Raw genomic sequence first — 13,266 nt, 5'->3', positions numbered from 1 at the left:
AGGTGCTGGCTGCTAGGGGAATCGGCACAAAGAAGCCAAGGGAAGGGAGTTCAGAAATAAGCCAAGGGATCCCAGGGGTCTGAGTGATGCCACGAGAGTGTCCATTGCATGTACCTTCCCATCTCAGGAAATGGCATTGCCATCCTGGTGGTTGCTGAGGCCCCAAAGCCTGAAGTCATCCTTGACCCGCTCTGCCTCTCACACCCCATACATATCCAATCCTTTAGACAATCTTATTGTCAATCCCTTCAAAATATACCCAGAATCTGATCCCTTCCTCCCTTCCCTTCCCTTCCCTTCCCTTCCCTTCCCACCTCTCCCTTCCCTTCCCTTCCCTTCCCTTCCCTTCCCTTCCCTTCCCTTCCCTTCCCTTCCCTTCCCTTCCCTTCCCTTCCCCTTCCCTTCCCTTCCCTTCCCCTCCCCTCTCCCCTTCCCTTCCCTTCCCTTCCCTTCCCTTCCCCTCCCCCCCTTCCCTTCCCTTCCCTCCCCTTCCTTTCCCTTCCCTCCCCTTCCCTTCCCTCCCCCCTTCCCTTCCCTTCCCTTCCCTTCCCTTCCCCTCCCTTCTCCTCCCCTCCCCTCCCCTCCCCTCCCCTCCCCTCCCCCCTTCCCTTCCCTTCCCTTCCCTTCCCCTCCCCTCCCCCCTTCCCTTCCCTTCCCTTCCCTTCCCCTCCCCTCTCCCCTTCCCTTCCCTTCCCTCCCCTTCCCTTCCCTTCCCTTCCCTTCCCTTCCCTTCCCTTCCCTTCCCTTCCCTCCCCTTCCCTTTTCTTTCTTTCTTTCTTTCTTTCTTTCTTTCTTTCTTTCTTTCTTTCTTTCTTAATCCCCACTCAAGGATATTTTTTCCATTGAATTCTTTTAGAAAGAGTGGAGGTGGGAAGGAGAGAGAGAGAAACATCAATGTAAGAGAGACACATCAGTTAGCTTCCTCCTTCATGTACCTCGACCATGGCCAAGCCTGCAACTGGGAATCGATGCTCTAACCACGGAGAAAACTGGCTAGGTCTCTTTTTTCTTTTACTAATTTTTTTTTTAATTGTGGTAGAATACGTAAAACATTTCAGTGGTGCCGAAACCGGTTTGGCTCAGTGGATAGAGCGTCGGCCTGCGGACTGAAAGGTCCCAGGTTCAATTCCGGTCAAGGGCATGTACCTTGGTTGCAGGCACGTCCCCAGTGGGGGGTGTGCAGGAGGCAGCTGATCAATGTTTCTCTCTCATCTATGTTTCTAACTCTCTATCCCTCTCCTTTCTTCTCTGTGAAAAATCAATAAAATATATTTAAAAACAACAACAACAACAACAACAAACACATTTCAGTGGTATTAAGTACATTTGTCACTAACCCCTGTTGGTCAGAGACTCCCAAATCATAGTCGTTCTGCCCAGTGTTGCTCACATCAATAGGACAAGATAGTATTTGACAAAGCAAGTCAGAAACTATTCTTTGGCCAAGGACTGGAGAATAATCAAATGCCTAATGATTCCTTCTCCCTGATTCTGGGGAATTAGGAAAATATGAAAGGGTCTGGAGTGGGGGAGGGGGAGTAGGTGGGTTTAGGGGTGGGGATTCCTGAGAAAGGGTGGAGAGTTCTTGGATTTCTAAGGGAGCATGCACAGTTCCTAAACATGTTTGGAACATGCCTACCCATGCATCACATGTCTCATTTTAATGTTAAATCTCCACCCCTGGGCGTGATTTTTACTATGCTAGTGAAGAAAAGTTAGTGAAAGGTCAGGTGCCATCTTGGATTTTTTTGGTGCCAACTGGTTTCTGGGTGGTGGTCCTTGTGTTCTTAGCTAGTCTTGGGATTTCTGCCTTGTCTTACCATGGTCTATAGGCCTTATGAGATTTGTTCCCCGCCCTCCCCATTCTAACTCATTTCTTACTGACTGGCCTACTCCAGCCACACTGGCTTTTGGTTTGTTTGATTATGTTTCTGTCCCAAGTAATTTATCCCCTGTCTTGGGGCCTTTCCCTGTTTTCTCTACCTGGAATACTCTTTCTTCAGATATCCATAGTGTAACTTGCCTTTTTGCTTCCTCAGGTTTTGTTCAAATGTCCATGTCTCTCTCTCTCTTTTTAAATTGATTAGAGAGAGAGAGAGAGAGAGAGAGAGAGAAGCATGGATTTGTTGTTCCACTTATTTATGCATTCATTTGTTGCTTCTTGTATGTGCCCTGACCAGGGATCAAACCCACAACCTTGGCCTTTGGATGACACTCACCAACTGAACTGTCCATTTCTCAATGAGGCCTCTGGGCTTCCTGATTGCTCATCTGCCCCTCATCTATTCTCTGCCCTTCTCTGCCTGCTCTGTGCCTGGGGAGAATGACACCTAAACACCCCATCACTTGGGCGGGCTTTCTTGTCCTCAGGTTTCTGGATGGGTTTGGACCATGGGAGGCACTGCCAGGAGCTGAAGGGCAAAAGGAAACCGATGTGTGGGCATCTTCCCCTGCTCTTCCCTGCTCTGCTCTGGGCAGTGGCCCTACCTCTCCCGGGCCACAGAAGCATTTGGAAGGATGGTCGTCACTCTCCAGCTCTTCCCCAACTCCAACTTCCAATGATACCATTACCTCTTTTGTCCTTCAGTCCTCAAAGTTGTAATGCCTTTCTGCTGTCGCTTAACACCCCTGTGGGTTCCCTGACCGTTCCTCTAGCCCTTTCACTGAGACTTGAAACCCCCATCTTCCCAACCCCCCCAACCAAGCTGGATTCTGTCTTCTGCTACACCGTTACCCGAACACTTTATTTACAGTTTCCAATCCTATCTTCTGTCCCATGAATTGGATATTCCCATTCTGTTCTTTTTTAAAAAAAACACACACATATTTTATTGATATTTTTAGAGAGGAAGGGAGAGGCATAGAGAGTTAGAAACATCAATGAGAGAGAAACATCGATCAGCTGCCTCTTGCACACCCCCTACTGAGGAGGGGCCCGCAACAAAGGTACATGCCCTTGACCGGAATCGAGCCTGGGACCCTTCAGTCCGCAGGCCGACGCTCTATCCACTGAGCCAAACCGGTTAGGGCCCCATTCTGTTCTTATTCTTCTACACAGCGCATGTTATCTAACATAATATATATTTACATAATTATTTTCCTCGATGCCCCACACTCTTGGATGGAAGGTCCAAGGGTGCAGGGTTGTTTGTCTGTTTAGTTCACTATCGTATCTCTAGTGATTGGCACAAAGCAAGCAATTGTTTAATGAATGAATGAATGAATGAACGAACGAACGACCGACAAGGGAGCTACGAAGACCGCAGTGTGGTCCAAGCTGCAGGCGGAAGAGCTGACTCTCAATTTCTCCTCTCCCGCCTCCGCCCGGAATGCTGAGCGCCCGAGAAGGAGGCGGAAATGAGTGCGCCCAACAACCCTCCAGCCGGGTGTTTACTTAATTAGGACCTGTATCCCCGGGCTCGTTTGTGTTTAACTGCCCGCCTAATGGCTTCATCTGGCTCCTGGCTGGGGAAGGGGAACCTGCGAGGCGAGGGTAGGCGGGGCCCGAGGGTACATTCTGGGACCTGCCCCGCCCAGTGGTCCCCCCCTCCCCCCGCCACCTCCCGCGCGGGTACCTACCTCTCCCCCCGCCCGGAAAGCGACCCCTGCGGGAGAGCGAGGCGAGGGAGGCGCAGAGTTCAGCGAGCCTCCAGTTTATATGGAGCTTTATCTACCCCTCGTCCCCAACCCCACCCGAGGGACCACTGGCCGGTAACACAGCGCTCCGGCGACATCGGAGGCCAATTGCTCGCTGAACCGTGAGCCGTGAAATGGAAGGATCACAGCGTTTCTCATTCTCTTAGTTGGGGGGATGTAAGGGCTGCTGCAGAGGAGAGAAAGGGCTCGGGAGGCGGAGGACACATGAGTCGGATCCTGAAGCAATACCAGGAAACATTTGGGCACTTGCTCTGTGCCAGGTACTGAGTTTAGCGTTGGAAACGTGCACATTTAATCCTCGTCGGTATGCATTAGTTCACTTCATCTCCTAGTGCTGTGGGTGGCAGATGTGACAGCCCCATCTGACGTCTGCAGAACTGTTGCTCAGAACTGTTGCTCACTTGCTCGAGGCCACAGCGCTAGTAAGCGGTGCAAACGCGTGTGGAAAGGCGGGCGGCGCGCCCCAGAGCCAAGGCTCAGGTAGAGAAAGGACTGCCGGGGTCGCAACGCAATCCGTCCTCCTTTTAGCCTGCCGCAGGCCTGATGGTGGGAAGGACTAGGAGACCCCCACCTCAGCTCTCGGGGGGGGGGGGGAGGGCAAAGAATCTACAATTAGAGACTTCACTCTCCTCCTCAAACCCCTAAATCTGAGCTGGAGAGGAGGGGGGCGGGGGGAAGGAGAGACTTCAGGGAACCAGAGGGTGGGCAGAGGGCGTGTGGGGCGCAGCGATCCTCGGGACAGTTTCTGTGTCCGGGGCCCACTGGGAGCCGAGGAGAGAAAAGCACTTCAGGTCCGCGCACGTCTCCCAGAGCCGTGCTCAAGGAAGGCTCGCTGGAAGGCTGCTTTAGGCAGCAAGCAGTTTTTGCTCAGGTTATATTCAGTATTAAAGACCAATAAAAAGAGCCGCATTTTTTAAAATGCCTTTATTTAAGTTGAGAAAGTGTTATGTTTTATGGGAGTGGAGGGTGTTGCTGGAGACTATGAGGCTAATAACCTTGTGCCCTTTGACGCCGCCGTGACTTCCGAGCGCTGGGAACACCCCTCCCAGGCTCCGTTGGTTCTGCTGTGCAATGGGTTTTCTGCAGATTTTGTAACGCGGTTCCTCGAGGGCCACTCACTGCGTTTTAAACCCTCCGAGTGGGCTGGCGTGGGAGGTGGGGTTAGAAGCAGGGGCAGACGCGGCTGTAGCCGGGCGTGGGGCGGACACGCCCGCCTCCATCAAAGCTTTGGGTCACAGCGCCCTGTGGGGGAGGGGGCACGAATGGGGCGCCCCTGTTTCGGGTCAGGTTCGAAGGCCTCTCCGCTTTTTTCAGCGATAGCCGCAAGACCCAGAAACATTTTTCTTTGCTTGCCGCGGAGGTTGAAGAGTGGGGTGGAATTTTTTTGTTCTGCTTTTTTCCCCTCGAACCCAGAACCTGTGAGACAGCCGAGTCCCTGCCGGGAGCAGCTCCAGAAAAGCCGAGAGAACGCCGGAGGAGGGGTCTCGAGGGGCTTCGAAGGTGCTAGGACCGCGCCAGCCGCCGCCCCACCTGCGAGGGAGGCGGGACCTCGCGGCGCCGGACCAATCAGCGCGCACCGGCTCTCACCTGGCCTCCTTCCGCTGGTTCCCGGGAGCTCCGGAGCTCAAAGCGGCGCGGAGAGCTTAGCGCAGCGGCTGCACGCTGTCGGGGCAGCGTCTTCACCGCTCTCTCTCCAGCAATGGGGCTCCCTAGGGGGTCTCTCGCGACCCTCCTCTTCCACCTCTTCCTCCTACTTCAGGTACCCTATTGCCTCGCCCTTGCCCTGCCGGATGCTCCCCGGAGGGCGGGCGGGGTCCGCATGCGGTGGCGTCGGGGAGGGCGTCGGGGTGGCCGGTCTCCTGGAGGCCACGGCGTCCTGGGAAGCCCCGAAGCCCCGTTAGTAATCCGGAGATGGGTGTGCAGGGCCGGGCACGCCCGTGACCCGACCTTCCTCTTTCCCCGCTCTTCCCTTGGCTTAGGTTTGCTGGCTGCCGTGCGCGGCCTCCGAGCCGTGCCGGGCGGACTCCGGGGGTGCTGAAGTGACCTTGGAGGCGGGAGGAGCGGAGCTGGAGCCGGGCCAGGCTCCGGGGAGAGGTAAGATCCTCCAGGCGCCCGCCCCGTGCATCTACTGGGCGGATGGGAACCGCACGTGGTCCGCTCTGGTGTGGCCCGCGCGAGGGGTGTCCCGCCGCCTCGGGTACGGGGGAGGCGCAGAGAGCGTCTTGGGGGCCGGGGTGTGGGTGGGCAGTTGACGGGGAAGACCGGAGGGCGTCGCGCCCTCTGAGGTCCAGGTCCTCCTTGCCCCACTCCGGCTGCTACCCGGGCGGCTGAGCTCCTCACCCAGCGGGTCTGGGGGAGGCTCCCCCGCTGGCCTCCGCGGAGGAATGTGCCGTCCGCATTCTTCCCCCGGGCCCCCGCGCAGGTGTGGGGATGAACCGTGCCCGGGGCGGCCCCCTGCGCCCCTCTCGGGCCCCTTTGTGTACCGTGCTTTGTGTCTCCGACAGACAGACCGGGTCTGTTTCTCTTCTTCGCGCTCCCCTCCCCCGCCCCCCTTCTTCCCCGGCAGCTGGAATGCGCTCTTAACCCTGCCCTTCCCGGCGGGTCTGCGCCCCTGCTGCCTGCCTGGAAACGGGCTGGCACACCTGGGCTCGGGCCATCGCGCCACGGGGACACTCCGCACCTCCCGTGCCTTGGGACTGGAATGTTAGGGCACTTGGGGAGTGGGGGGGAGGGGGGGTCCCAAGCTTGAAAGTCTTGAGCTGAGGGGGCGGTGGGTGGGAGATCAAAGCACATTTTTGACCTCCCCATTACTTGTTTACCCCCTTTAGTTCAAAAACTTGAGAGTGGGGGTGGGGATCACTTTGGTGGCGGAGAACCAGTGGGTTCTGAGACCCAGGCAGCTGCAGGCTCAAGGGGGGTCTCCTTACCTCCCCGAGGAGGAGGGGGGGGGGGTGGCTTCTCCGCTGGACCAAACCCAAGTTCTTAAACAGAGGTGTAACTCAGGATTCTTGAGTGGGGTTCCGGAGGACTGATAACCTGTAAACTTGTTTTAAGAATTGCTGTATGCATTTTTCCTGGGAGGGGATCTATAGTTTACTTGGTTTTCAAAACAATTAAACGCTGCCACCTAGCATTTTTCTCAGCCCCCATCAGCATCCCCCTCACCCCACAGCTTTAACGTGGAGGTGCCCGTGCTTCCGGGACAGAATGGCTCTCTTTTGTTTCTGCAAAAGAGGATTGGAGGCCTTGAGCCTGTGGAAGCCTTTCCCCCACCCTCTTTTCCAAAATAACTGCAGATCGACAAAAACAATTAACACTCAGGCTAGGCCAGGCTCCTTAAACTCCTGGCTGTAGGGAGCAGAGGAGAGGTATTAAGAGGCCATGCCTCATAAACTTTAAATTCTTGTGCATGAGTTTATTACTGACTAGCTAACAAACTGCAGCTCAGGCAACCTGTAAAAACGTTCACTTGGGCAGGGCCCCAAATCCAGTTCAGCTCCCCGAGGAAGCCTTATTGCTAACCCGAGTGCTGCCAGATCTGTACCCCTGCCCCTCATTGTCAAGTTCTTTGACTAGGTTCTGGGAGAGCAAGCTGTGGCTTTGAATGCTGTCTGCCTTATCTTTCTTACCGAAGCAAGAAATATCAGATTAGCCGTCACTTCACTAAGCTTGAGGTTGTTGGGGGGAAGCGGTGATCTGGTTTTCGATTTCACGGTCTGCTTGGTGAGTGTTTCCTGGTGACATCAGGCTTTTTAAACCTTTTGAGAAAATTCCGCTTTCTCGGATGTGTGGTTTAGGATTGTGAAAAGGGTGGGTTCATGCCAGGAGCACACCTGGGATATTAAACAAAGGGTGGGTTCCTGTGCTCGGCTAACTTTGTGCCTCCCTGCAACATGCCTAGTCTTCCCGTGAGATAGGCTGCCACCTTATTTAAAGTAAAAAGTAAGTTTCTGGGCCCAATTGGTCCCATAAATTAGGATGCCCCAGCAAAAAATATTGGTATTTCTTCCCTTAGTCGTCAGCTGCTGACATCTGTCTACCTCCCTACCTCTACCCCAGCTCCCCACCCTCAGTACACAGGATGGACCCAGCCCAGTTGAAAGCGTTATCCTGAGGGGACATACACACACTCACGTCTGGCCAAGCAGACAACAGTTTCCATGGAACAACTGCCCCTGTTCTCCCCTGGGTTATGAATATCACAGGTGTCTATGAAGTTGAGCTCAAAGAAATTATCTGATATAATTAATACCTTGTTTGTATGTGCACTTTCCTCTTCAAAGCATTTCCACAACCCTGAGCTTGCTTAATCCTCCTGACTGTTCTCTTGAAGCTGGTAAGGTAAATATTAAACTACTTCAGCTCCCAAGCTGAGTTGGGGCTTCAGAAGGCCGTAAACCCAGCCCTTCTGGAGGTTTTAAAAGGTGGAGAAATGGAGGAACAGCTTAATGAATTTAATTTGCTTAGTTAAATAGCTCGCAGGCTTCCTTGAGCATCACAGACATGACTTTTACCTGTAGGTTTATGCCCAGGACCTATTAAGTAGGATGCCCAGTGGGTATTTGCATGAATCATGACACTCTTATGAAGGGTCTGCCCATTTTACAGGTGAAACCTGAGTAGTTACGGCTTCACTAACATCATCACTGCAGTAACCAGCTGGGACTTGAATGGCAGTTTCTGACTCCCAAGTCCCCTGGCATTTTTTTACTGCCAGAAAGTGGGAGGTGGATGAAATGGAGATAGAGCAGGAATGTTCTCCTACCCCAGCCCCACAGTGTGGGGTCTGCTTTCCTTCAAGTGTGGTCTGCAAGCAAAGACAAAGGAGAGGTGGGAGGAGGGACTTGCATATTGGTGCAGTGGTTAAAAGTGAGTGACCTAGAGCGGTCTATACATTCTTAATGGTGAACAATTGAGAGGTAGCTTACAGTACAAGAAGTTCAGTACTTCATGTGGTCCCTCAGCAGGTTCAGCTCCCCCTCAGTCAGCGTTTGGGTAATTTCAAAGCTCAGTAATAAATCTGACTGGACATGAGTTAACTTCAAGATGGTTTTGCTTATTTCAACTTGTGTAAAAATTGCCTTTTGTTTCGGAGCCCCCATTCTGGGCTGTGCCCTCTACTTGATGATTATTTGGCCTCTAGTTACATTTTATTTTTTCAGTAAACGTATTTAGCATCTGCATGTATCAGACCCTGTTCTAGAACTGCAGCCATATAGCAGTGAACAAAACGAAGTCCCTGCCTTCGGGGAGCTTGCAGTCTAAAACTAGAGGTCCGATGCACGAAATTCGTGCAAGAATAGGCCTTCCTCCTTCCCCCGGCTGCTGGCACCGGCTTCCCTCTGGCACCCGGGACCCTGGCTTCCCTTGCAACCCTGGCTTCATCCGGTCTAATTAGCATATTACGCTTTTATTATTATAGATTAGTTATTTTTGTGCTTGTGACTGACTGCCTTGCAAAGCAGGTGACTGTATTTTCCCCTTAGTGTAGGATGGGGATAAGGAGCTTGACATGAGGTCACGGGGGCAGTCAGCAGTAAGGCCAGGATTCAAACCCAGAGGGATTCCGCAGTGCCTGATAAATCTGCCTCTGATGAATGAGTATTTGGGAATTGAGGCTTCGAGCTGGCTCAGCAGCAGAGTAGGGTTGGTTACCAAAGCCTGTTGTACATCGCTGTTAGCTTGTGCCTGGGGAGCAGGTCTCAAATCTCTAGGCTCCCTTTCCACCTCCTCACAAGGCACTGTTCCTAGGTTACCCAGTGCAGGGCGCCCACAACTCTGCTGTGTGAGAAAGGCATGGCTTATGATGAGCAATGAGTTTCTAGGGCTAGAAACTAGCTCTGCAAAGCATTCGGAGAAGGAGGGAGAGAAGGGCTTCCCCTGCCCAAGTCAGTTGCACCTTTGGTTCTGAGACTGCAATGTCTCTATTCAGAGAACCACTGTTATTGAAGAATAGCATGTGGAGGAAAGTGCTTGATGAACTTCACTGAAGACACCCATGTACCTAGCCCCCAGCTCAGGAAACAGCATTACAAGCACCTCACATACTCCTTTCTTTCCAGTCTCTACCTTCCTCCCAAGAAAGCCACTATCCTGATTCTAATAAGATAATTTAATTTGCCTGTATTTGGACTTCATGTAGAAGAACCAGAGAGAAAATCCTCTTGGATCTGGCTTCTTGACTGCACATGTGAGATTCTTGTATAGTTCTGGATGTGGCTGTAGTTGATTCTCATGTGGCTGAAATACTCAATCTAGCATTTGGGAATTGAGTATTTGAGCAGCAGACTCCTCGTATGACAAAGGTGATCCTATAGTAGTCATTATGTGACTATCCGAAGTTCTGTTGACCAGCGATTGAGGAGCCCCCCATTTCCCCCCTTTTTTGTGTGTGGCTATAATAACTGGTGTTACTGTGAACACTATTGTTCAGGACTTTTGGTGAAACTATAAACAGTATCTATTAGGTACATACCTGGGAACATAATTGCTGGGTTAACTGAGACTCACAGTACTGTGACCGTGTCCTGAGAAGTCAGCTTTTCTCTGTCTTGGAGTAGCTGGGTCTCTTCTGGATTCAGCCACCTGCCCTCCCCCAACAGTCTCCTTACCAGACCCATCCTGTCTTGCTTCTTATCTGGCCTTATGCTAAGAGACAAGTCATTATTGTGTACTTGGTAGCTTCCTTTATCTTGGGGGAGAAATCTTTATCTTTTTTTGCCCTTAAGCTAATGCTTGTATTTTCCCCCAAAGTAGAAAGGAAATCTCAAAAGGACCCTGAATTTCTTAGGTGAGGTCTTTTTCCTGGGTGAAGATTGTTATCCTGGCCAGTGAGTGGGTGGGCAGCAGACTCCTCGTATGACAAAGGTGGTGAGGTCCAGCTCCTCCCTCAATTCAGAGGCCATGAAGTATCTGAGATCGGAAGCCAAGTTGAGTGGTCATTCAGCCAACAAATGTCTGAACACCCACGGTGCTCAATGTTCATAAGTGAGCAAGACCCCCAGCTCCTTAACCTCAGTGGGCTCCTCTGATTAGAGGAGGAAGCAGATCAGTCACCAGACAATTTTATTTACTTTGTTGTTAATCCACACACAAGGATATTTTTCCATTGATTTTTTTTTTTTTTTTTAGAGAGAGAGTGGAAGTGGGAAAGAAACATCAATGTGTGAGAGAGAGATGGATTGGTTGCCTTCCACACCCAACCAAGGTACATGCCCTTGACCGGAATTGAACCCGTGGTGTTTAGGCCAACTCTAACCAGTGAGCTCACTGGCCAGGGCAGTCACCCAGGCGATGTTAATAGTGAATCCTTTGTTCAGCAAATATTTATTGAGTACCTACTAAGTTCCAGGTACTGTTTTTAGGTGCTGGGGATACATTAGTGAACAAAACATGAAAAAAACTCAGGCTTCATGAACTACATGTCTGTTAGTGGAGGGAGACAGACAAATTAAGTTATTTACATGAGTGTGTGTGTGTGTGTGTGTGTGTGTGTGTGTATTATTTATATACATACTAGAGGCCCGGTACATGAAATTCATGCACGAGGGGGGGCGGGGGATTATCCTTCAGCCCAGCCTGCACCCTCTCCAATCTAGGACCCCTCGAGGGATATCCGACTGCCCATTTAGGCCTGATCCTACTGGAATCAGGCCTAAAGGGCAGTCGGACATTCCTCTTACAATCCAGGACTGCTGGCTCCCAACTGCTCGCCTGCCTGCCTTCCTGATTGCCCCTAACCACTTCTGCCTGCCAGCCTGATCACCCCCTAACCACTCCCCTGCCAGCCTGATCACCCCCTAACCACTCCCCTGCCAGCCTGATTGATGCCTAACTACTCCCCTGCCAGCCTGATTGCCCCTAACTGCCCTCCCCTGCAGGCCTGGTCACCCCTAACTGCCCTCCCCTGCAGGCCTGGTCCCTCCCAGTTGCCCTCCCCTGCTGGCCCTCTTGTGATGGTCATCTTGTGTGTTGGAGTAATGGTCAATTTGCATATTACTCTTTTATTAGCTAGGATATGACCGAGTGGGAAGTGGGAGAGGAAAAATTTAGAGTCACATAGGAACAGCTGCTGACATGTTCTTGGGGGAACCTGGAGGAAGTGGTATAAAGCTGGAGGCTGAGGAAGACTTAATGCAAGAGAGTTGGGGCATGAGAGGTAACGGAGTGTTCCTGGCAGGGGAACAGCATATGGCTGGTCCATGGAGTGTAAGGTGGGGATAGGCAAAGGGAGAAGTAGGCAGGGTCCAGTCCAGCTTGGAATTAGTATCCCCTCAGAACAGACGTAGTAAGGTGTTCTGGAAAGGCAGGACAGGGGGCTGAAGTCCCAGTTGTGCCGCCATGGAGGCCAGAGTCTCTGAAGTCTCCTCTTGAGCCAAGACACGGCCCCACCGCCAGCATCCCTTCTCAACCCCGCTTTTCCCAGACCCGAGGGCAAGGATGTTGTCAGTCTCAGTTGAATTTTCCCCCTCATTTCATTTAGTTACTGGGCATTGCCAACCGAGGCAGCCGGGCTGATGAGGAAGGACTTTGAAACAAAAACACAACCTAAGTACCATTTGCCAAGAGCTAACTGAGTTCCAGAAACTACACTGTGTACTTTATGTAATAAGCCCCTTTAATCCTCCTAAAAGCCCTGTGAGCAGGGTGGAATTGGCTCCATTTAACTGGATAGGAAACCTAGGCTTTTAATTTTGTAGCTTATCCAAGGTCGCCCAGGTAGTAAATTGTGGAGTTAGGGTTTGAACCCAGGTTGGACTCTAAGCGTGAGGTACTAACCATTGGGGAGTCGGGGTGAGAGAGGGAAAGAGGGTGTGAGTCTCTGGCCCCAGACAAACCGGAGGAAGATTGGAAATAGTTAACTTCTGACCCAAGAGCTTTGAATTCCTGTCCCCTCCACAGGCCTCTGTTAATCACCAGGAGCTGGAATTGGGGGGGAGGGGGCATTTCTATCTAGGATCCCTGGCCTTCCTTTTAGGATGTAAGGCGGGTAGGGAGGGCTCAGGACCCAGGCCCGATAGCCTCTCACTGACATTCTCAGCGGAGAATCTGCTTCTGGTGTTCATCTTCTGCCTCTCCGCCCCCACCCCCCCCCCCCCGCCACCCCCGTCCCAGCACCAAGACCCTCCCCCACCTTGCTCTGAGTGGAGGAGCTTGATGTACTCGACCCTCCCCCTACTCCTCCTGCCAAATCTGGGTACCCTCGCCCTTCTGGGTTACTAGAACATCAGTGGGCTGCAAACCCCTCAAGCTAGCAGAATCCCCTCAGCTGCAGTGGCCATGGTCCCGCTGAACGGCAGGGTGCTGGGGTCCTGCTGCTTGCTCAGTGAACCTGTGCAAAGAAAGCTAAATGCACACCTTGCTTTCTCCCTTTATCCCATCTTTGAACTCACAACTCACTCTCTCACCGTCTGACTTTTGAGGGGACGGCTCACAGCCAGGAGGTGGAATGGCTGAGGCTGCTACCCCCGCAAGTGGTATCTCTAGGCTGCACAGAACCCTAGGGAGGAGAGATCTGGTCTCCCCCGAACTCTGAGGCAGCACCATCCCAGGCTTTCCTCTTCCCCCTCAATCTCAGTAACCCCACTTCTGCTTGTTTACTACTAAGAG

General features: G+C 52.3%; 1 protein-coding gene across 1 annotated transcript in view; it reads left to right on the top strand.

Annotated features, from left to right (window-relative positions):
* Positions 1-5,144: 5,144 nt before the first annotated feature.
* The window catches only part of CDH3 (cadherin 3), a 41,773-nt gene continuing 33,651 nt past the window's right edge, over positions 5,145-13,266 (top strand). Inside the window, exons 1-2 of the mRNA XM_079800538.1 lie at positions 5,145-5,416; positions 5,637-5,751. Coding sequence (XP_079656664.1) covers positions 5,357-5,416; positions 5,637-5,751 — 175 coding nt within the window. The 5' untranslated portion in view covers positions 5,145-5,356. The remainder of the gene's footprint in view (positions 5,417-5,636; positions 5,752-13,266) is intronic.

Source organism: Cnephaeus nilssonii (genome assembly GCF_951640355.1).
Source record: "Cnephaeus nilssonii genome assembly, chromosome: 20".
NCBI classification, from domain to species: Eukaryota; Metazoa; Chordata; class Mammalia; order Chiroptera; family Vespertilionidae; genus Cnephaeus; species Cnephaeus nilssonii.
This window is presented reverse-complemented; position numbering and strand designations above follow the sequence as displayed.